We start from the raw sequence: 26,020 nt of genomic DNA, 5'->3' as shown, positions 1-26,020 counted from the left end.
ATACAACAGTATTTTGAGTAGTTCTTACGATGAACACGAGAACAAACCAACTTGAAGAGTACTCTAACCTTTCTTCCCAGAAAAAAAAAGGAATGGTGACAACTAATGGAACAACTTTGCAATTATAATGAACAAAATTCTTGACTTATCAGTAACATAATTTTGGGGTAGATATATTGTAAAATGATTATAGTTTAGCAAAGTGTTGACTCGATTTTACAAAGTCTTGTCTCGGTCGAGGTTTCATCTCGTTTTTAAAGGATCCCCATAGTTGTTTTACGAAGTTAACCGCGGCTAGAGAGATGACCGATGAGTTCAGTGGTTATTTGCGATTTCGTTTCAGGTGGGAGTTGGCTAACACCATGCGGGGATATTTCGGGGAGAGGCTTCAAGTCTGATAGACCGCATTAAGTATCCTACACCACTTGATTAGATAAATTCAAGGAGCACATGTGCACGGACTGAAACTCCAGGCGAGATCGTGATTTTCAAATCGTCATGAAGAGTCCTATTAGAAGGAAAGTTTTGTGTTCAAATCCTTAGCAGTATTTGATGTCGTGTGCAGGAGCGTGTCAAGGGATGTTGGAAGTTATTGTTATTGTTTTGCTCATTGTCAAAATTTAAAAGGAGATAGAACGCAGGATACGCGGGAAAATGAAAGTCGCCTCTCTACTCGTCGGTATTTTATTGGTCTACAGTTCGAATCTCGAGCAAGGTATTTAGCACATTCCCGAAAGCAATGTGAGGATCGGAAGTTCGTATGCCTCCATGACCTTAATCTGTCAGGGCCTTCCCTATGACGTAGTAGTAATGTCGTCGCCTATAAGTGATTCGGATTCCTCTTTAAACTGTAGGTCCAATCCCAATTAGCCTATCCGTGCACAAAGTGGACTTAAACAAAACCCAAACAAGTAAACCTTGATCTCATTTCCACCTAATATGCATTAATTGCGCCCGTTGCGGTTAATCTAATGGTACATGCAAATAAGCAACATAATGGAAAAAATCTAATGCAGTCCAAGTGGGGTGGAATTCTTTTTTAAGCTAGCTTCCACTACATTAATTGAAAGTTTATTATTAATTGTGTCAGGAAGGAGGTGGGGTTGGGGATCTCTTGGAATTGACCTACAACGACGTTCACTTATTATAATTTTGTAATGCAGTTATCAAATTAAGAGGGATAACTCTATTCTGTGATATCTCATTTTATCATTGAACCAAATTCTGTAGCTATTAACAAGATATCTGATTATCAAACTCGTGTAAAAACGTAGATTAATCATTATGTCATTCACTGGAGCGAGAAATTACGACTTGGCATAAAAATTAAGTAATGTCCATAAAGAAAGCGTAATAATTGTTGCACATGATCTTGAGCATGCATGACCAAACAGCTTCTCTCCCTCCCCTTTCCAAGCATTGTAGCAAATGACAGACGCAAGAATGGGCGAAAGAAAAATAAAACAGTGTCTCTGCCAGACTTTACAAGTATAGTTTTGACAATAAAGATGAAAGTTCAATTGTCTTTTCTCAGGCTTAAATATTTTTAAATGAAACATTAGCTCGCAGGGGTATTTCCAACAACTGAAAATCGAAGCGTATAAATGTACTCCATTTTGCCAAGTGTAGATGCGTGAAATCGTTGTCATTCGTTATTGACCAGGAGGGATGCAGTTTTATCCATAAGTACCTGTTTGGCTTGCTTCGGTTTTGAACTCGGTGGATGGAAATAAGTCACAGGATACGAAATACAAATAAAAAGAAAGAAATATGCACCAGTTTTAAAAACAAGCTTAGGATACAGGGGAAAACTAGTTTTTGAAATTTTAAAAAATCAAATAACATTGCTGAAATGAGGAAAAAATTGTACAGCGCAGTGCCTATCAGGCTGTAGGATGGATAGAATGAAACACACGCAGAAAGATAGAAGATGCCACCATGGACAGAACTACTAAAAAACTGTTCTGAAACACGGTCGTAATTGTAATGGCCATCCTCCGGCATATCCCGGGTTCGAATCCCAACCTGGGCATGGATGTTCTTTGTGAGTGTCCTTCATCAGTTACACCATATCTATACTCATTCTCATCTTCGCGATTAGCCAGGAGTGGGAGAAAGGCGACGTAAACAACATCAATCAATAATTGTAATGTTTTCCTATATTAACTACTGGGACTTCGCGACGCAGTTTTTAGAGATCCAAGGACTGCCAACAAGCCTTTCTTTGGGTGCAACCTGGTCATCCCTTCGCCACTGTGCCACTGCTGCTCTATACCCTTGTCATTACTACTCTGCGTCTGCCGTGAATCGAGCACGGTTCTTGAAATTACTCAGATAGTACGTATGTGCCTATGAATAAGGTCGGCATTTAGTTTCTGGCCGCCAGAGCCTCGGCAGACTGCAAAGTTGCCGTTTCAGTGCGCACTCTGAGGAGAAGAAAAAGGTAATGGGCCCAGTGAGGTTAAATGCATCTCAGATGGCTATTCTACATTACTGCTGTAATCCTTTTTTTGCTTCCATGATGATATCTGCATTTATATTATTGTTTATTATTTTGCATTGCTTTTCTACATCTCTCGTTTAATCATAATGGAGATTATTTGATTCTAAAACTAAGAAACAAACACAATGAAAAAAAATATTTCAAATCTGGGACCCTTGGCTTCTTATATGTACGCTAACTATTTCCATCACGGAATAGAGGAAGTGCTGTGGCACATTTCTAGCCTGATGCCAAGATTTGCATGCTCCCAAGAAGACGGAAGTGTCATTACCCTAGAAAAGGAAGAATGCGGATAATATGCTGAATCAAAACAACGTGAAGAATGTCGAAAATATGTTACGTCAAGAAAGAGGAGGATTTTGACTCATCGTACTTGTCACCTTAACTCTTGTTAGAAGTCAGAATCACGTTTCGGATTACAAAGAATCATATCTCGTCAATGGTTCGAAGTGAGGTTGCACAGGTGGTGTATTGTAAACTACAACTGTTGTTTACAAGCAGCGGCGCCAGAGGGTTTGATAAACACTATATGTAAATGTAATCTATTTGCATGGGCAGGAGGGCGAGCTGTCTCTCATAAGAAAATTCCCCACCTCCCCTGCGGTGAGAACGCCCAGTGGCGTATTGATGGTGCAGGGTTTCTAAAGCTGAAGCCCTTCTCCAAATGTCCTTGTACCCCAAAATTGTCAGATTCTTTATTTGTTGATGTAATGATAATAACAATGATCACATTGTTTCAAAAAGCTTTATTCTTATAATATGGCTGTCGTAGGCCAAAAACTGAAGGGCATTTGCTCGTCTCTTCGCCTTTGTAAGTAATAATTTGCGCATTGTTTCATAGCTGACGTGAAAATCATTATCTTATTTCTAACTTAACCTCGCTTTTGTGCTACTTCTTTCTAATCGCGACGATGAGGAAGAATGATTTTTAGATTAAATTGATAAAGGGACATGCTCAAAGGAACATCTATTCCTAAGCCAATACTCGAGTCTGAGACTTTTGGGCTACGAGGTCGTGAGTCGACCGACTGAAGCGCTCGGAACCGAAGAGGCGAAATCATTATCCAGAGAGGGAAATGCCACATTATTGTCAATAGGCCTTTTTCGTAACTGGCAATATATTTTCATGGGATCGGCGGGTTGCAAGTTGATTGATTCTTATGTACAAGTCATTTATTTACGAGTGTATGTGTATGCGAAATGATAAATTACAATGTCCAATTAGTATTTCCAGTGGATTGGTTGTAAGTCAAGGGTGATCCGTAGGCTTACGGGTCTAGGTTTGCAGAACAATTTTAATAATGCCAGTCTCTCTTTAGAACCGATAAAGCGACGGATAAAAAATGGAATAAAAACTTTCTAAAAAGGAAATAATACGGGTTCGTTTGAATTGTTTTGTTTTGAGTCCACTTTATGCACACATAGGCTAATCGGGACTGCATCTACAGTTTAAAGTGGGATCCGAACCACTGTGCAATGTCCCTCCACCAGGTGCGAACCCAGATTCTCATTAATACGGGTGCGTGAATACCTGTAGGGTGAAGGCGAGTGGTTTTCCATAAAAGTAAGCAAAAATTTTCATATGAGACAGAAAATTACTTGTAGACCGAACTAAAAATTATGACTCGTGGTAGCTCAGTCTTTAGGGCGTCTGACTAACATGCGAGAGATCCGGGTTCGATCCCTGACGGGGGAGAACCTGTTTTTTACCCCACCTGTTTTTAACGGCATCTACCTTAGTGTGTATGACGACGCTCCGGCGGTACGTTACATGGGTAATGTAAACAAAAGAAATAAGTAAACAATAGGCAATGATTAATACAATATTTACCTTTAGTGCCAGGGTAAGTGCCATCAGTTGGAGCCCAAGAGATTGTATAGGGTAGAATAGATGTTACAGTTGCAAATTACACACCACAGGGTTAGTGTACTTTATATGATATAATTGCTAGATAAGAGAACATGCATACAACACTTACATTAATGTCCCTTACATTCCTACATTCACTCTCTCACGCATACTTTGGCATTTCAAAAGACATCATTAATTAATACAAATTTAGTTTCGGGTGATGTTTAAAAACTCCCAGCTTCGGCCGGGATCAAGAAAATGTGGGCCCCTAACTCCACACACCCTATACGCCTTCATGGCGTGGTGCATAGCACAGTGGAGCGCTTTACTTTTTTTTTGTAACATGTGATGATCTTTTTTTATTTCTATAGCGTAAACGACAAAGGTGCACAATGCCTGTGCGATTATGTAAATGTTTCATCAGCAAACGATATCCTCTTCCGGCAAAATCTCTTCCCAGCTCTTTAACGGAACAATCAGATACCGCGACAACAATGAACTACTGATGTGATTATTATTTGACTCACCTTGTCGCCTTTATGTTTAGGCCTCCCCGATGGCGCAGTGGTAGCGTCGTTGCCTTGTAATCAAGGGCTCGATTCCCGGTGGAGGCACATAGTGGTTCGGATCCCACTTTAAACTGCAGGCCCAGTCTCGATTAGCCTTACTGTGAATAAAGTGAACTTAAAACAACAAATCAATCCAATCCTTTATGTTTAACCTTTTGACGGATATACAGCGGAAGTAAAAAGGAGGGAGACATTTTATAATGCAGCTCGGGACATAATTTACCACAACCTCCTGAATGAGGTGCGAAATCATATTATTAAATCTTGTTTGCATGTTGTAGCTACTGGAAGAGTGACACACTAAAATGAGACATTGTCCTTTCAACGATGAACAGGTAGGATGTCTAACACTTCAAACAAAACATATTTTTATCTTCCTGTTATTATTTGCTATGGTAACGCTAGAGAATTTTGTTTGGTTTGATCTCGACTTTGGTAGTTATGATTGCCGAGACAATATCTCTCTCACACACACACACACTCCCCTTTTGTCTTTTACCTTCTATTTTGTCTCATTTTCTCTCTTTCGCCCTCTGTTCACTGTCATCATTTTTCTTTCCTTCTCTCTATTTCTCTCCCTCTACTATAAAGAAACATAGTTTTGCAATTTTTATTGTAAGAACATTTTTCAAATATAAACATACAGGCAGAAGGGTAGATTACGGTGATGACGCCTTCAGTTCTTTCTTCTACTTTCTTTACTCAAATAGCACTCTATAACCATTACTGTAGGCCCAAAATTTTCTAAGGGTATATGCTAAGTGGGGACCATGTTTTCATTAACTTTGGATTATGGTTCCATTAAATATGGATGAAATCAGTTATCTGCAAAACAAAAAAAAATGTTATTCATGGTAGAGTACTGATGATATGCTCACAATTGGTATTAAGAAGTTTTTTAAAATAAAAGCTTATTTTAATGATTGCATTTTAACATAATGGCAGCATGTGAATTATCGAAAACTTGTATAAAAAAGCGAAAAATGAACAGATAAAATAGCACCGTGTTTAAAACTGAAATACAAAATACCTCAATTGTCGCGTTAATAGTAGGAGCCTTCACAGTCCGCCGTCAAACAAGAACACTGTTGAGACTTTCGCGTGAGGCTTACTCGGTTCTTGGAAATCTCACGTCAAGTCAAACTTCTATGGCAGGGGTTCCCAAACTTTTTCGTATTACTGCGGCCTTAGTGTTTCAAGATTTTTCCGCGGCGCCTAAGTCAGAATGTAGGGCTATCTAACACTTGCAACGCTCAGTTAGTGTGGTTAGGTTGATTGCCTTAAGTGTAAGAAACCCATATTTCAAATCCAGAAACATTTTGTGTAAAAGTACTAAATAAGCACGTATTTGGATCAATCATATCATTGATTGAATTTACAATTGTAATTGTAACATTTGAACATTTCGCGGTGCACACTTTGGGAACCACTGTTCTATGGTATTGTTAACCTCCACAAAGAGACCAACCAAGCTATCAAAGTTCTGCTAGAACTGAACACATTTCTACAAAATTATTGTAGTTGTCTAATAGTGGCGACAAAAATTCTGATGTGCATCATGTATTCATACCCTCTCCTCAACAATATGTTCCCCATCTCGTGAAACCAGAAGTAATAAGCTCACTGGATTGAGTGTATTAAAGTTTTTGGGTGCGTCGTCACGTATGGCCGGCCATTTTGCATCCTTCAGTGTATGCCGGGAAGATCTCCTTATCTAAAACACTTACCTCAAAATTTTAAAAAGGAGTGTAAAAAAGTCCCTTGAGAAAGGTTAAAAATGCAGCTCACGGGAGTAATGGCCAAATTACAAAAATAAATATAAGCGAAACGAAAGTAGAAGATTGTACGCCTTGTCGGAAGGTATACATGCCCTAATAAGTAAGGTTAACGAGAGCTATAGGGCATACGGCGTATACCGCCATATACCCTCGGTTACAGGTGTGATTATAACCGTCTCTCCTAATACATGTTGCGCAGTCAATCGTGTGTACACTTGCGATCATTAGTGTAGCTACGTAATAAATCAGGTAGTGATTGCTGCTACAATTAGGGGCCTCCCCGATGGCGCAGTGGCAGCGTCGTCGCCTTGTAATCAAGGGGTTCCGGGTTCGATACTCGGTGAAGGCACATAGTGGTTCGGATCCCACTTTAAACTGTAGGTCCAGTCCCGATTAGCCTTACTGTGCATAAAGTGGGATTAAAACACCAAATGAATGAATCAAAGCTGCTACAATTGTTTCAAGCATTGCCATTGGCTGGTAGCTTATTTGGGTAACAAATAATCTGTGGTGGTTAGGTTAGGCTTGTTGGGTTTGGTTCCCTAGAAGTCGACGAAAAATGGTTGTAGCAGCAATACCGACCAATAAATAAATAAATACTACTTAAGTTGCATAACAACAACGCGTTCTTGGCTGTTATGGTCTGTTGAAGTACAAGAAATCTTTCCACTGCTATATATAGCAGTATAGCAGTGGTTTTGTTTGTTTGGAGGTTGCAGACATGTGTGCAGCAAATTGGCATTTACATCCATGGGTAATCGCTGCATTTTTCATTCGTGCGTGCGCACCTGCTCAGCAGAGTACACGTTTCTGATCTTACATGTCCAGTGTGATTGAATGCGTGTGCGTGCATGTGTGCGTGCTAATGAAAGCACGAGGGTATTTAACGTCGCGTATTTCTGCTGTTGAATTTACATCGGCGGCTGTAGGCCTGGGTCATTATCATTTTGGTTATATTGTTGAATTTGATTTGATGTTGTTGTAAGTCCACTTTGTACAATCAACAGCAAATGAATTAGGATAAAAAATATTTTCTCGACGAAAAATGAGTTGGCAATGCTGTGAACACCGAGGCATTTGCGATAAGACGCTTGAGGAGCCTCAAGCAAAGTTTTCTCAACGCACAACTTCAGTACCGAAGGTCATGTCGATTGGCAACTTTCGGGAGCATGTTGTCTGTCTACCTCTACACAGTTCTCCCCAAATGCCTGTTTGAAAAGATCTGGTGTTCACTTTTTTTTGCCAACGTAGTTCTGACATTGCAGTAATGTTACAATATTTTATTTCTTATTTTGCTTTGTTTTTACCATGACACATTTATAATTTGTCGCAACTATGAGGATGAATGATAATTACATTAAATTGACAAGGAAACACTGCAGAGATAGAACTCCATGCTGAGACCAGGAAATGACAATTTTTCCATCCCATGAATAATCTATAGCGTCCCTGGGCTAGTGTGCTGCATGATTTCTACATTTAATTTGAGAAATCATTTTAAAAGATCTATATTTTTGTTCCTCAGGTCCCAGGAGCTTAACAAAAATATCCTTAACTAGTAAATGTTAACAAACCTGAAACTTTTGGGGCCAAGTGTCCCTCTTTCAGATGCCAGGATTTGAACCCTAAAATAATAATTCTGAATTTACGAATAGTAGCGTGTTGAATGGCAGTGGGTAATTAGAGGTGCTGTGCGTATTATTGCTTTACGAATTCATTTTCGTTCTAAAGAAAGTTGCCATTCCGATACAGACAGAATATTTCGAAAAGTCTTTAATCATTTTGAGTCTTAGTTTTATGCACAAATAGGCAAACCGGAACGAGATCTACAGTTTAAACTAGAATCCGAATCACTATGTGCCTCCACCAGGCATCGAACCGAGAACTCCTTGATTACAATGCGGCGACGATTTCCTTGCGCCATCGTGGAGGCTCTCTTAATCAGTTGCATATGAATAAATTAGTATAAATTAAAGTATATTTCTCATACTACATATAATTCATTATCACCACAGTCGGGGAAAATAGTTTTAGAGAAAATTGAAAATAGAGGAATATCTATCGGTCTTCCCGTTTTACTATTTCTTATAAAATCAGAAGTATTTCACATCACTGTCACAATCTAGAGCCGCTATTGAATGCAGAAACAGCAATACTTCAAACTTTGAAATCGACACCGAGGGTGATAGTTTTGTTATTTCACGTCACTGTTCTACCAGTCTCGGATAATCGCAATGATGAAGGTTGAAGATGTGATAGATGGAAGTGGGATGCAGACAATGACACATCTTCACCTTACTTCGAAGCGCGTGCGCTAACCAATTAGCCACGGGGTTGGCTTTTTTGTGTTTATCAGTTCACCAAATTAATTTATTCGTCATTCAAGATCCAGAGGTAGAAAAGCAACGTAAAATAACGAAAAGAGAAAAAATGCCATTCACTTATCATCACCCAACAATTTCATGCTGACCAAATCCACACACGAACCTCTTTTGGCATTCGTTTTGCAGAATGGCCTTGGGGATTAAACATCGCCCATTTACTGGTTCAGCTCGAGACAATCCAGGTGACCATGTTATCGAAGCTTATCTTCAATCCTTCACACAACTTCGCTATTTGCTTCTTAAAGGTTTGACATCTAAACAGAACTTCTATCGAACATCGCTCATAGAGTATATTTTACCTATCAGCTCTTAATTAACCTTCTAATTTTCACATATATTTTTTACTTTTATTTAGCGTCGCTTTTCTTCCACTTTCGGGCAATCGCGACGACGAAGATCAGTGAAGATAAAATAAATAGAACATTCAGAAACAACACCAATGCCCAGACCGGTATTCGAACCTAGGATCCTTGACGTAAAACCGTCTAGTGTTACCACTCAGTCAATTTTCATATAGAAACTTACACTTACACACCTCTTCCTTACATATGTGTTTTGTTTTACCTGCTGCACTTCTCTTATGGTGAATTCTAACCCCTCATTTCAGGTTTATGTCATGTTTATAGCTATTGCTTTGTAGTGAACGATAATTCTATTATTACACCATGTGAATCTTCCTCCAACGAAAACCCTGTTAGAGGATGGAAACGTTACGTGTGTAATGTTGTTAAAAGTCTGCTTTGGTTAGCTTTTTTAGTGTATTGAATGAATATTGCATTTTCATTTCGTGTTGAGGCATATTTTCGTCACCTAGATTTTGCATTTAAAATATGTAGGTCCAGTATATATTAGTCATCGTGAATTCGAGTCAATTAAAACATTTTGCGTTGTTGCGAGATTATCTATGAGGCATAATGAATAAGTAGAGAAAATGCAACTTGTATATCAAAATTGCTATGTCCAACTGATCTCCGAAAGTATTGTTTAGCACGTCACATTTCAAGTATAGTCCATGATTGTATCTAGTATATGAACGAGATGTGTCCCTCCTCTCAAACAATACGTGGCTTGTCCCCACCGAACGAAGTGTGTCACTTATAAATTAAGTGTTCGAAAGCAGGCATTAGCCATGAACAGAACAAAAAAAACTCCAGAGCAATTACAAATTTTATACTACAGTTCATGGCCGGGAGTTATTGACGGTCACCCCACATTATCCGCTTTAGGTTCCGGGTTCGAGTCCTGGTCTGGCAATCTCTTTTTTAATTGTCTCTTGATCACTTTAATCTCATTATCATCCATCTTCATAGTTTCGATTAATTGTAAAGGTGACATAAAAGCAAAGCAAAATAAGAACAAATACAAATAATTATAAAATGACTACAACGTCAGAACTACATTTGAAAAATAAAATGCGAGCAGAAGGTTCATCTTCAAACAGGCATTTGGGGAGAACTGTGTAGACAGACAGCATGCTCGCGAAAGTTGCCAATCCACGTGTAGCATGACCTTCGATACTGGAGTTGAGTTGTGCTTTTCAGGAAAGTTTGCTCGACGCTCCTCAAGCCTCTTATCAAGATTGCCTCGGTGTTCGCAGCATTGCCAACTCATTTTTCGTCGAGAAAATATTTTTTCTCCTAATTCATTTGCTGTTGATTGTACACAGGTAGGCTAATCGGAACTGGATCTACCGTTTAAAGTGGGATCCGAAACACTAGACAATGTGTCTCCGCGCCGGGACCCCTTGATTATAAGACGACAACGTCGGGAGGCAGGCCTTGGTTATTTTACTTCACTTCTCTGCCTCTGTAGGTTAATCACGACGATGAGGATGAATGATGACCAGTTAAAATAGATGAGAGAACACATTGGAAGGGACTCAACCCTTGCCCGTGGCTTGTAGCTTCGAGAGTAAAATTATGAATAATGAGACAAAAGTTCGGGAAGGAATGTTAGAGGAGCCTTCATCACTGACGTGTTCCGCGGCAAGGTAACCATGTAATAGGGGATCAATTTCCTCAGAAAGTCTCCATCAGATTGCATCCCGAGCATTGGGGAGGGGGTGAAGAATGCTCTTGTATAAAATATGATTTGAAAGCTTAAGCTGACACTGGACTTTTACGAAAACTTCTCTCCTTTCGATAAGCTGCTACTATATTCAAAATCCTCAAATATTACGTCTGTATAGAATTCCTTGTAGAGCATTCAAGTCAATCTCCATGTGCTTGCTTTCACTGGCGTCTAGATGCTGTGATAGAAAATAGACTTACGGTTTCGTCCATCGCCATGTTTATTGTCTTCTGTATATGGAATGCGAATTTCGAGAATTTAAACAAAACGCCAGTCGAGCTGTTGACAACCTCTGCACCAGCATACGTAAAAATCTATTCATTAAAAACACGTAGGATGCAAGAGAAAAATTAATGAGAATAGTCATGGGCAATTTACCTAGCAATATTTACGCACTGCACTGTACAGTGGGGTCCATGAGTATTACCGTGCAAATTGTCCATGACCATTTTCATTAATTTTTCTCTTACATCCTATGTGTTTTTAAGCGATGGATTTTTATGTATCCTGGTGCAGAACTTATCAACAGCTTGTTTTGAGTTTTCTTTTAATTCTTGAAGCTCTTATTGCGTCAAATAAAGTGCACGAACATGGTGATGGACAATTTGCGAGGTAATGCTCCCACTGTACAAACTTATTATTAGAGATATCGAGACAACAGCGAAAGCAAACCACATGAAGTTTTCAAGGTCATGAAGTTCACTTGAATGCTCTAGAAGGAATTGTAATATTTTTAAAAAATCTTGTTAATATCCTAGCAGTCTATCGAAAGGAGAAAATATTGGGCGACGAATCACGACGTGGTGAAATATAAATATATAATGATACTCGTAATAATATTAAAAATCCTTATTCTTGATTTGCATCTAGGGGTCAATATAGGTTAGAATCCGAAACCAACCAATTTGCGTTACCAGCACTGACTAGTATTGGAGTGCGATGTATCGTGTGGTTTAGCTGTACTCTGTCCCGGGAATCTGAACAGTGTTGCCACATGAAGGGAAATTCGAACCCAATTTTGAAGAAAATGGGGTGAAAAATACCAAAATTCCATGGAAATTTTAAGACACCAAACTCAAAAATAGTACTGATTAGTACAGATTATGTACTTTTTATTACTATTATTTTTAAAGGTTTTTAGTGAAGGGGAAAACTGAGTGCAAGAAGGGAAATTTTGCCCCTTGTAAAGGGAAATTATGCCCTCAGATTGTGGCAACACTGTCTCTGAAGTGAGCGAACGAAAGCAAGTATCTGCACAAGTAGTGACTCGAGACGACTTGACCAATGAACAAGTGCAAGGGAACGGGATTGCATGGAGCGGGAAATGGGACTGCCGTTTCCAGCCTTTTCATCGCTCCGCCCACTCGCTTTCTCCCGTTCATGTGCAGCCTTGCTCCAGAGATTCCCGGGATAGAATATAAGTTATGTGAGCAGGAAGTTAACCTTTCGAGACACGAAAGAGAGAATTTTTTACTAATTTTAGCAAGCAAATATTGTCGACCGGGTTTTCAGACTCCGCACCGAAAAGCTATGCATTAGTCACAAAATGGCACCTAAATGTCAAAGTCTGGTTTGGAACCGCGTTAATACCAAATAAAATCTCCGCGGTGTTAACTTGCCCTGAAGCGAAACGTAACAAGACAGTCAGTCACCACTGCGCTAATAAAAATTGGTATTGTTGCTTTTAAATTGGGACACGGCAAACAAACTGACAGTTTACAGACATGACCAGCTTCACTAGGTTTGTTTACTATTTTTATTTGTAAAGCAGCAGCATATGTTTGTTATAAACAACCTACTCACAGTTTATAAATAATGTTTGGCAACATCAAACAATTCAGCACTGAATGGGAAGCAGTAATTACACACGATAAATAGTACGTAAACGTGGTATGTTCCACCATATAAAGAGGGCGAAAGTAAAGAAAGCGAATCTAGCCAATTGGGTTAGACCTCAGGGTCACGCGAACATTTATTATTGCATTTACCTTCCATGTAATTGAGTTTCTTCTTTGACTTCGTCCTGTTTTTAGGGTACTTGCAAGAATAAAGGGTACTTCCTTATAGATAAGTGTACTATGCGAAATGGTGTCTAGAATTTCGAATTCCAGCTCTGCGAATCTGCGACTTGGACTGTTGTTGCTTTGAAAAGCTCAGATGCTCTGCAGTTTTTCTTCCCCCTTTGGAATAACATTTGTACTGAACTATGCATTACCGATTGGCGAGGCGCGACATATTTACTTCATACCTGACGAAAGTCAGGTCGATCTTTGAACTGGGGAGGCCGCAATATTTCTCCGCGGTAAACGGCAAGGTCATTGCCTTTTCAAATTTAAAGCTCACTGCAATACCATAGGCCTTACGACGACAAAAGGCAAATTATCCCATACTATAAGATTTATGTATTACTCTACTTAAATATAACAAACCGACATGTATGAATTACAATGTAAAATAGGCGTAATTAATTTAGAACGTCTTACCTTACTTGTATGTGAACTCGAGCCTCCTTATTTTCGTAGCAATTTCGTGAATAACCATTTATTTCTGATTTAACCTAAACACGATAGCTTATTCCTGTTTCTCCATAGTTCATTATATTCTTTACTGCTAATAATATTAACTAATGTACTTCGTGTGCAATGCAACACGAATAAGTACATTGTAAACAACACTTCGGAGTCAGGACACGCACACAAAAAACACGCCCGCTCCCTCACGTTTTGGTACACAACACTACTGTCCCAAAACTGCCGAGATCAACCGAACACTACCAAACATTGTCGATATTCGCTCACCTCAGCAACGCCTTCGCCCAGCTAACAGCATTGTACACAGTAGGAAACGAAGCGGGAGTGTTGGGTACGTACAAGGAGTAGTATTGGGCTCTCATTTCCATCCACTAAGTTCAGCGATTTCCTCACGTATTTCTATCGGTTTCATGCTGTCATTTGACTAATTTCGCACAAATATGATAATATTTTCAGACATTACTCATAAAATACGGTAGGAAGGTGGGGAAAAGGAAGGAATTGTGTTCAGTAATGACGCGAGGAAAATGAGTTAGGAGTAAGGATGGACGATATCGGAAATTTGATATGGCAATATATCGTCAAGAAAATATCGTAACTTTGATATCGCATGGACGATATTTTTTTCAATTTCGCAATGTATCTTCTGGACGATATATCGCCCAATACTAGTTAGTAGGGGGCAGAGGACGGTTATTTTTTGAGTGACAGTTATATTTAATATACCATTCCAGAAATGCGTATTTGGACTGAAAGAACATTTATTTATCTTGTATTTCTTGGCGGAATCGGAGAGAAGGCAGCTTGGTCGACAAAGGGGTATTATTTATTCCTGGCTATATGTGTCGTCTTCACTGACTGTATTTATTGATTGATTTGGTTTATTCTACTTCGCTTTTCTGCTACTTTTAGCTCATTGCTAGGATGAGGATAGGTGATAATATTGATAAAGGGACACTCACAAAGAACAATCGCCGGCCTCCGTGGCGCAGTTGTTAGCATAGCGCGGCACAATTTGATAACGAATCAAATTGCAAATGGGACAGAATAATAATTAAATTTAATATTCGACTAAAGTAGATAAAATTAGCCTGCTCTCCAAAATTAATTTTTATGCGAACGGATATCGAGTAAATATCCCTTTAGGAAAACTTCGCACATGCTATGGTCATTTGTCCTGTTTTGCAAACTCCATCTTGCATTATCGAAAAGCTCTTCCTTGTACACTGATTGAACCGGAGAAACATTTGTAGGCTTTGCCAATGTCATATTCAGCCAGTTGCTTTATTAAATTCTTTCATGCATATCTACGAAAGTTCAACAATAAGAAGTCCATGGCTATCTTTTCCCCTTATTGTGCAGTATTTCCTTGCGCCACCTTACGACGCATTTTACGACTTGAAGCGCCAGCGAGAGAGAAGGGGAAAGGGGGGACGAGACGCTTCCCCTGACAGATAAACACCTTGAAAAGGGAATGCGCCCAAAGGGCACCTTCTACCAGGAGTTCTTGTTATCTTATCTCTCGAAAGAGCTAGAGAGTAACCAACCATATGTTTTGAAGCTAAAGACTGATAGCAAATAATGTTTCCCAGCTAAGTAATTAGATAGCCTTTGGTGTTGAACGTTGCCTCATCAGCTGTAAAACCGATTTAGATAGCAGGTCGAAAGAAAAAAGTCTGCAGGTACTTATGAAGTATGATAAGATGCAGGCAACTCGTGAAAGGATAAAAATGAAGTTATTCGTCTATTTGCTGTTGGGCAAAAGGCTAACTCAGCTTGCAGATAAGAATTTTATCACTTTTTTTAAACTTGTCTCGTGACCCTTCGTTTACTAAAGAACCGGTTCATTCAAAAATTATTTGCACAATGAAACATTACAAAAGTCAGAATAACAAAAAATCTCATGTAAGTACGGGTTGAAACTGAATTCGCTCGGTCACGGCAATTTTATTCAAAATAATTAAATCATCTTATCACCGAACGAATCGTGTGTAAAGTGTATTTCTAGGTATATGTGAGAGGTAATTTTTATTACATCCGTATACTGAATTTCGATCTCTTTTATTAATACCAGGTATATGTATTCAACACGCGTGTTGCTTGTCACTTAGATGTGAAGTCTCCCTAACCCTTTCAGGTAGTAACGAAATTACAATTTCGGTATGGCTGACTGCCACGCCGGAGACACGGGTTCGATTCCTGGCGTGGGTGAGGGGTCATCCAACCTCCAATCAATGGGTACCTGGTACAAAACCTTGGGGTGTAAAGACGGCCGGAGCGTGATACTGATGACATCACATGCAAAATGGCCAAGATTGAGAATGTGTGGAGCCCTACCCCCACATTCCCTGAATGTGATTTCATAGCATGGTGCTATATGCACGGGAAACTTTACGTTTTTAATTCTTCACAAAAAAATATGGTCCGGGTTCGATACCCGGTGTATCAAATCTACCAACCAACAAAAAAATAAGGTTCTCTGGCAACCTTGAATCACAGTATTCCTTCCGTTTCCATTCCTATACATTAAATATGAGAAAATGTTAGAGTTTGGTTTGATTTGAGTTGGTATTTTAAGTCCACTTTATGCACAGTAAGGCTAATCGGGACAGTTTAAAGGGAGATCCGATCCACTATATAATTCCATCGGGTATCAAACCTGGGACCCCTTGATTACAAGGTGACGATGCTACCACTGGCCTTAAGAGAAAATGTTGGAGTGTGACATAAATTTTTCAAGTATAAAAGGGATCACTTATATTTGTGTATGTGTGTTGTGTGCACGTTATATTTAAACGTATGAAAATTAATGTTAATTTACATTGTATTTTTGAAATAAGAACGGCCTCTTACATTTCATTTGTGGAATATGCTCTATGATAGTAATTGTGAAGCAGATTTCACACCAAATCGACAAGTTACGTTGTTCATCACTTGAGGACAGATAATTGAATGGAGGATTGTATGGCAGGTCATGCTGCTTTGGTGTGAAACATTGTTAATAATTGGTTTGTTTCAAATTGACACATGTTATGTGTTACTTGTTACTTTGGTGTGAACGTTACTTTGTAAAGTAATGATAACTGTGAGTTACTTTCCAAAATAATTATCCATAACAGGAGCAGTTAAGAATCAATATATTTTGTATGTGTAATACTTGAAAGCGTAGGTAGAATCAAGAATAACACTAATAAATTTTATACTTTTAATGACAAGATCAATAATTTTGACAACAGTATTTACTTAGTATATACTGTGTAATTAATTATTGCAAGCTATAAAACATTTACATGTGTACATATCTTCTTTTTTTTTTCATTTCAGTGCCAAGGCTAGACATTCTTAGCCTCGAAAGTGGCTACCACGGTTTAGTAAAAGAGAATGAGACTTTAGTGGAAGTTACTCCAAAAATTCGAGCAGTTGGAGCACAAATCTGCAGGTTTAAAATCGTTAACAAACATCATGGTGAAGCACCGTTTGAGGTAAGTAAGACATAAATTAAAATAGGATAATGTGTAGCACATACAAATGCTGTAACATTACTCTTTACTCATTTAATCCACTACGAGGATGTTAATAATTTATTTTCTTGGATTTCTTCATGCCATTATTACAATTAAGAGTTGTGGTGGTTAAGTTGGGGGGGATGTCTGACTTCTATGCAAGAGTGGCTCTGGGACTCACCCATCCTCTCCTGTAATTAGCCTCAGGGAAAGAGGTAGTCAGACTATTGTGCTGATCACCACCAGGGTATAGTTGCAGTTTTTTTATTAATTGTTTTGTGTAGTTATAAAAAGGTATTCTTGAACTAGCATTAACATAACTAGAAGGGTTGAGGGTGGTGAAAAGTTGTATCCCCCCTTCCAAATTTTTGAAAGGGGACACAGTACCCTCCTAAATCCAGAGATCCTAGTTGTACTTCTTGTAACCTCAAATGAATGCAAGATAATGCTGTTCAAAGAATCTCATACATAGCTAATATATAATTTTAAAAAAGGTAAAGTGCTCCCCTGTGCTTAGCACCACACCATGAAGGCGTATAATAGCTAAACAGAAGTTTTATTTTCTATACAAATAATAGCTTCTTTTCCAAAAAAATTGAAACAATCTTAAACATATACTAATACATTGTGGCACTAGTTAGTTAACTTGATCTGTGCTCTTGGAAAACTCTTTATGGAGACAAAACCTGTTTAAAATGAGTGTAAAATGATGGAATAACATAAAGTTAAGTTTAAGTAAGTGAAACAGGAATCAAATGCCACTTTGTGAAAATGTGGGTTCAAATTTCTAAGAAAATAACCGATTGTAAGATAATATTTTGAATTTTTAATAAATTAAATACAACCACTATAAAATATTTGTTATATTTTATTCCTCCTCAATGGAATAGTGGTAACGTCATCACCTTTGATTACAAGTGTCCTGGGTTCGATACGCAGTGGAGGCACATTGCAAAGTGGTTCGGATCTCACTTTAAATTGTAGGTCCAGTTCCATATTACCCTATCTGTGCATAAAGTGTACTTCAGAAAACAACAATTATTCAAACTATATGGTAGATTTTAAAAATTGATATGTGCGAAATGTTTCAGGAAGTACGATTAATTGCAAAATGAGTGAATTAAGAAAGCTCATTCTGGTTGTATTTTTAACAGATAAGAAGTGTAGGAAATCAGAGAAAATTTTAAAATATTGGAAACTATTTTCATCAAGCTATGTACGTGTTCTGTTCAAAACTTCAAAATTAGATATACCTCTGCCTAATTTTGACAAATTTAAGGTATGGTCATAGAAACATTCTTCTGTACAGTACAATTATTGTGAAATACTGGGGAAATAATTGACCGTTCCTGCAGTTTTTTTTAAATGTGATTCCCCAGTGTCAGAAAGTTGTTATTCTCAGCACCTACCAAGAACATGCAAAATCTAATACAATTTCTCTTCTCAATTCAAAGACAATTTATGCAACAAATATGGCAAAGAGACCATGAATTTTTGTAGTCGTGCTTCGAAAATACCACAGGAAATAACTGATTATTAAATAACAAAAGTTCACTTTCCAGGTAAAAGTTTTCTGAGGTTTATCTCTTTGAATTCTTTCAAAAAATATGTAATTGTCAGAATTTTGCCATCTGTGAAATTTATATAAATTATTATAGATTTATATAAATCATTATTAGCAAAATGCAATACATTTCCTCATTTCGTGCATAAATAAATGCATTGAAAACGTCATATACTTTTATCAGATTTAACTTTTTTGCAGATATTTATATGGTCTTACAGAGCCTACTCTACTTTTAATTAGGGCTGAACTGATACCCACACCAAGGCTGATACTCTTACTGATTCCCACCGATACCAATACTTGAAAATTATAATAATTTAAAGTTGGTCAAAAAATGTATTAATATTAGTATGTAAGTGTTCGACTCCAATTATATGCATCAATTTACCAAGAGTTTTGATTTAAAATATTAAACAATTTCACCAGAATATTGTAACATAATCACAAAATTCAGTTTTTTAAATTTTTTCATAGTTTCCAGGATAATTATAATTAGACTCCTTGAAAGCTTCATGCAGTATTTTTGCAGACCCATGAAAGACCAAAATACCAAAAAAATATCGACCAGTATTGGTAAATAAATTCCAACCAATACTTTCTGATACAAATACATCGGTATAGGCTCATCCCTATTTTTAATTTGAAATAATGAAAATGCCAATTGAGAGAGTTAACATAAATGACACATGTCTCATTAAGTGTTTCTCTAAAGTCTCACCAAATTTTTACATAACCAAGGTTTCCTCTCAGTCTCATCTCAAATTTCAAGGATAGTCTGAGGTGATCTTTTAAAACTAGAGACAAGAATAAGACCAAACAAACCCTTTTGAATCTTTGTAAAATCAACGTGAGATGAGATTTCATATATGTGAGGCAGTCGGTCTTGTTTGACCTTTATTATGGTATTTGAAGAGTTTAAAACAAATTTTCCTTACTATTTACGAAAAATTATAGCCTTTTCATCAATTAACCACATATCATGAATCATTCTAAGAATACACTTTGAGAAACTTTGTATTACACAGAGATGAGAACAAGACAGGCATTAAAAACTCAGGACAAGATTCAAACAGACCTCATCACACATAGAACAAAACGACACTGCCACATCTTCACTACTCTCATCTTGATACCATTCCTAGTTGAAATGGTGCAAGGATATTTTTTAGACATCAAAACTTCCTCATTATAAATTTCTGGTTTTGCATTCCATTAAATTTTAAATGATCCCAGAACAGGACCTAGAGCTTCATCTGTTCCAAAATTAATGTTTTTAGACCTTTTTAAAAATCTTCAAAATAACCATTAAATTATAAAAAATGAGGAATATTTATGTGAATTTTCTATTAATAAATAGGGAACCGTGTGTGCATGAACTACTGTCAGTAAAGTAGTGACCTTGGATGAAGATACTAATACACATCGAAGCACCCAGCAGTGAACTGGCTTTTTATTCTACGGGGGTTGAACAAAAATATAAAAACACCAACGTCATGAGGTGTGGCATATGCATTGGTTTTTGATGTATGTTGGGAACCTTGTCAAACTGGTAGGAGGACACAGTTGCTCAGTAGATATCGTGCTGTACAGTTAATAGTGAATCATGTCCGAGCTAAGAGAGTTTCTAGGAGTGCAAATTGTCAGTGTCTGCCTAGCTGGTGCATCTGTGACCAAAGTAGCCAGTTTGTTTAGAGTATGGACAGGTACTGTATTCTAGGTGATGATGGCATATAGTGTTTCTGTGGGAAGAGTGGGGGGAGGGGCACACTGAGAGAAACACATTCAGGGAAGAAAGTGTAAACTGAGAGACGGGTCGATAAATGTTAAAAAGCTTTGTGACCAGGAATGAGAAAAGAACAGCTGCAGAATTTACATTGGAGATGAATATATGTCTGCCAAACCTTGTGTCTACAAATACAATGAGAAGGGGACTCCACAAGCACAATATTCACTGACAAGCCACAGTTGTCTAGCTACTGGTGAACCAAGTGAGTGCCAAAATGGGGAAAGAATGGCTCAACACACAGAAATAACAGAGTGCCAAGCAACCACAGGATCAGATTACATGTGGAGAACACTAAACCAAGTGTACGACCAAGACTATCGTGTGTCAACATTGAAGCATGGTGGAAGAGTCGGTCATGCTGTGGGTTGCCATATCATTATATTCTGCAGGCCACATTCTCACCTTGAAAGACAGACACTGCTGAAGACTATATACACTTCTTGCCAAAATGACAATGTCCAATTCATAGTGCTGGAGTTGTCCATTTGTGGTTGGTTTGGTGTTTTAAGTCCACTTTATGCACAGTAAGGCTAATCGAGACTGGACCTAGAGCAGGGCATGAAATTTCAAGTTTGAAGTCAGTCGCCAGACTAAAATCGTTGGTCGCCACTATTTTATATTGATAAGTAATAAAAATATGAGCAAGTATTAAAAAGAATTAATGTTTGTGTAGCGCTGTCGTTCTGCACTGAAGTACCACTTATCAATCGCAGCTGCTGGGTCAAACTCTGACAGGGGGGGTGGGGGGTCCATTTACAGAAACTCGGAGCAAATCATCCAGTGTCTCAATCTTCAGAGAGTTCCTGTAATTAAGTAGTCTTGAGTCTGTTGTGACAGCTGAAACCTCTCTCACATGAAACTGTGCTCACTGGTAGAACAGCACAAAATGCCAAAATCTAGAGCAAATTGGGGAATCTTGTTGAACACTACTCACTGTGAATTTTCTCCAGCATCTGATTCAAAGTCAGAGAAGGAAACAAAAGTTTGTATTCTGTCCACTCTGCTAACAGAACATCCACTCTCTCATTATGAAGGCTCGGGTTCAAGTACATGTAGAGCTTCTTTAATTCTTCTATCCCAAACTGAAGAATATTTTCTTTGGGAGGCGGACCCAAAGTGTCGAAAACATGCAGAGATGCAATCACATCTGTTGATATAGATTGCAATCTTTCTATGATGTACACCTTCACATTGTTAATTAAGTTTCCTCTAACAGTCTGAAACTCTTGCTCTCCATTTTGAATGTTTGTGAGCTGCACATCCCTGATCTTCCCTGAAATGGATACATGGTCCAAGAAATCTTGTTTGCTTGGTCCAACATTAGATTGTAGGTCATCCAGTATTCAATTCTTATTTTCAGAGATGCAATCAAAAGATTCTTATTTTATAGTGCCACGCTTAAAGGGTTCAATTTCCTGTAGAAATCGAAAAGGAAGTACAGAAGCTTAACAAATTTAAATTGCTTCAAACTTTTCAGCAAACCCTTAGCTTTAGCGCCATCATTGTCTTTTCCATGGGCCACCTATTCAAGCTTTCATGATTGCAAGAGAGCTCTTACATCACTTCTTGCTGGCTAGCCACCTAATAGTGTGGATATCACTCAGTTTTAGAATTTCTTCTATAACTTCTGCCGTTTCTCTCAAGAGGTGAAGTCTTTTAGAAGAGCCATGATAACACTGAAAAATATTCCTAATCACGGAATCAAATGCTCTAAGATATTCAACTTCACGACACGCATCCAGCACAGCTAACTGCAAACGGTGTGCAAGGCAGTGAATATTTATAATTTTATTACAAATAGCTTTAATTTGCACAGCCTATCCAGATTTGTGCCCGACCATATTTGCTGCAGTACCCAAGCCTACAATGTAACACTTGTTTCTGTATTTATTTGAACCTATTGCCTTATCTAAATAATCAGTTATGGCTGTGAAGTAGCCAGCAGAAGTAGAGTTTGGAAGCTCTATTACTCCTAAAATGTCCTCCTTGATGTGACCAATCATTTGCATCCACGTATCGAACATACACATCCATCAATCAGAAGGCTGATGTATGTATTTCTCTGGAACCACTTCACTCACAGGCAACTACCACCGAACCAAAAAAAAAAAATAGGTAAACAGAAATAATTTACTACCACGTCAACCAACCTTCACGAGTGCATTTATCGCATTCTTTTGTCAACAAAGACTGGACACTGGCACGCGCGAGAGCAGTTCACAACTGTGAAAACAGGGTTTTTCCGTGCACAAGCAAGGAGTCTCGGTTGGGCCACGGTCTGCTCCACTCTACCCCTCCCCTCCCCACCTCAAGTCCGAGTGGAGGAAAAGCAAAGCAGGGAAAATGGGTTGGGTTGGGTTGCATGTGCATGCAAAGTGGTAGCATCCCAACAGTTGCAGAACTGTTGTGCCGATTAGATGGTGTCGGCATTGAGTGGACGCGGGGTTTTCAATCGGCTCGCTTTCCAAAACCATGTACGAACGTTGGATGGAGATGTTCGGGCGTGTTTGACACATATTTGAAACAACGAAATTTTAGTCGCCAGCCCCAAACTTTTGGTCGCCAATGGCGACCTGGCGACCGGAAATTTCGCGCCCTGACCTAGAGTTTAAAGTGGGATCCGAACCTCTACGTGCCTCCACCGGGTATCGAACCCAGGACTCCCTTAATTACAAGGCGACCACACTACCACTGCGCCATCAGGGAGGCCCTTGTCCATTTGTGGTTTGAAGAGCATGAAGACAAGGTTTTGCTCCTTCTTTGGCTGCCACAGTCCTCAGAACTCAATATTACAGAGCCTCTGTGGTTAGTCTTAGGGATGAGGATTGGACCCATTATCCGGCTCCAACATCCTTGCATGAATAGTGGTACAGATTTCACTAGGGAACAAATTTCAACTCTTTTCTGTATCCTGCATGAAATAATGTGTTCTTTACTAATTCCGGTGTGAGGAATTCAGGGAAAATCTCAAAATTTGTGTATCACATCACATTTCCGAGATATGCAGGGTGTCCCAAAAGTCACGCAAGCGGGACTTTGAACATACTTAACTTTTGTACAAAAAACGATAGAAACATGAATGAACCTTGTATTAGTTATTAACATTATCTGTATGGATATTCTTTATGCATTAAACACGAAAATAATTCTCTGCATAAACGTTCAGTATGGAATAAAAGCTTGTAAGGTGTAAAAAAAATATTGCACGAAGGAAAGAAAAACGTGGATAAAAGACAGACGCTTGCAATAATTTTCGATATGTGTCAATGATCTAAATGGGTATTTATCGAATTGATAAAAGAACAATACATTTTTATGCATTTTATGCATTCTATGCATAAAAGGTTAAAAGAAAGGTAAAGTTGCATATAGCACCGTGCCATGAACGCACATTAGTGGATGTGGGAGTAATTCTATGCATTACAGACGATTTATGGGGTTAATCATGCAATATTCATGAAGAAAATTGTGTTGTTTTTTTTAAATTAAATTATGAAGTGTACTGGGAACGTTGGTCGTGTCAGAGTCCAGTACCAGGTGCGCCGACATCTGGCAAAGTTATTCAATTAATTTCCAGATGAAATAAAATATTTGAAATTTATCGTGCAAAAACTAACCTACCTATCTCTTTCTATCTAACACTATCTTTTATATTTGAAAGAACGTTCCTGGTCATGAGAAATGTTCAATCCCACTGTGGTAGATAGTGATTTAGGAATTGTGAATCCCTCACTGTGTGGTACCTACTGACTTCAATGCAGAGAGCACATCAGCGTATGCATATACTTTTATTCTTCGAGGAATAGTCACACATTGTGGTGCAGCAAAAATAACAATCTGTTACATGGTCCCTTGGTTCAAGCCATATCATAGACACATCAAAAGGCATTGAATGAATACCATTCATCCATTCTCTTAGTGTTACAGCACAACTATGACATGTACCATGTGAGGCTCGTGGGCAGTCTTGGTCTCCCAGCGACAACCAAAGTAGAGTCGGTACACTATCTTTACACAATCTGTGATGTTTTTACAGTGCAATTTTGGAGTGTATTGGTCAGAAATGTAACTGAATGTGTTAGGATGATATACACAACTAAGGGGGTCTTTCAGTTCACATAGTTTATCACAGCACAGTCCACTGTGTCACTGTACAAATGAAATGCTGTAAACTGCATGTTTATTTATTACTATATATAGTAGGTAATATCCTTTATTGGTAGCAAGCAGAGTTACAACAAACCTCACATACCAACACATAAGAGACGACTGAAGGTATGCATGATGATGTGGCACACAAACAGTTTGCAGTGTTGCCATATTACAAGAAAAGCGGAATTCAGTGGTGCATAAATTATCCATATTATACCACATATGACGTTACGCGTATCTCGAAAATAGTATGTGATGGAGAAAAATGAGTGGCAAAATCCGAAATCAGCATGCCAAAATTAGTTAAGAACACGTATTCACTAACAGGATACAAAATGGCTGTTCCATAGTGTTTTCATTATCTACCATGCAGGACTTTGTCCACTCCAAGGTGAATTCAGGCTGTTTTGGATACCCAAGGTGGTCCTACAGGATAGTAGATGAGTAAGTCCAACTCTTACCAAGTGTTTTCAGCCGGTCTTCCTGGCGGAGTGGTTATCACAGCATGCTACGATGTCAAAGGTTTCAGGTTCGAATTCTGGCCTGTACATGAGTGTTCTTTGTGAGTGTCCCTTCATCAATTTCATCATATCATCACTCATCCCCATCTGTGATTAACCTGAAGTGGCAGAAAAGCAAAGTAAAATAAATCCACTCAATCATTTCCATTTTTTGGTCCAGCCCATGTACATTGACAATGCAACACTTCCAGACACCCTGGCTGCCCACCCCTCCCATCCTTCAAATAGGTGTCTCAAAAGCATATTTGGAGAGATAGTAAATTCATTTATTACAAACCAGGATTATCCCGGAAAACTAGGATATCTGGCAACCTTAGATAAGTGGTAATATTATCTTATTGTATAATAAAATGGGTCCATGTACTTTGTAATATATGACAGCACCATCTTCTAGCATGTATGCCATAAACATTTTTTTTCATCGTATCTATTGCAGATAGTCCTGAAAGATCAAGAGAGAGGCGAGGCTGAATTGAGGGCGAGGAAAGCTCTGAACTGCGAGAAGAGGAAAAACTATAAATTTGACATTGCTGCTGTGAGCTGTTCTGGAGAGCAATCCGAAAAGTAAGTATCTCCAAAAATTATTGCAATCAAAAGTGCAGTCATATCGTTCACAACATAATGGTTCATTAAGAGTCTTCAGTCTTGGATAGATCCACCAACATTTCTATGGTCCTGGCCTTGAAACAGTACTGCTACTGTACCCCTGAACCTTGAAATTGACATGTGAGGAAGTATTATTGCAGCATTCATTATTATTATTATTATTATTATTATTATTATTATTTGGAGATATAGATGAAA

At 38.4% G+C, this 26,020-nt stretch overlaps 1 protein-coding gene across 2 annotated transcripts in view; it reads left to right on the top strand.

Moving 5' to 3' along the window:
• Window positions 1-26,020, top strand: part of LOC145998810 (calsyntenin-1-like) — a 69,948-nt gene that overhangs the window by 5,481 nt on the left and 38,447 nt on the right. For both annotated transcript variants that reach the window (XM_083135446.1, XM_083135445.1), the window contains exons 2-3: window positions 17,012-17,169; window positions 25,653-25,780. In XM_083135446.1, coding sequence (XP_082991572.1) covers window positions 17,012-17,169; window positions 25,653-25,780 — 286 coding nt within the window. The remainder of the gene's footprint in view (window positions 1-17,011; window positions 17,170-25,652; window positions 25,781-26,020) is intronic.

This window comes from Lepisma saccharinum, chromosome 14, assembly GCF_977018435.1.
Source record: "Lepisma saccharinum chromosome 14, izLepSacc3.1, whole genome shotgun sequence".
Classification (NCBI taxonomy): domain Eukaryota; kingdom Metazoa; phylum Arthropoda; class Insecta; order Zygentoma; family Lepismatidae; genus Lepisma; species Lepisma saccharinum.
The sequence above is the reverse complement of the archived record's forward strand: the minus strand, read 5'-3'. Positions and strand labels throughout refer to the sequence as shown.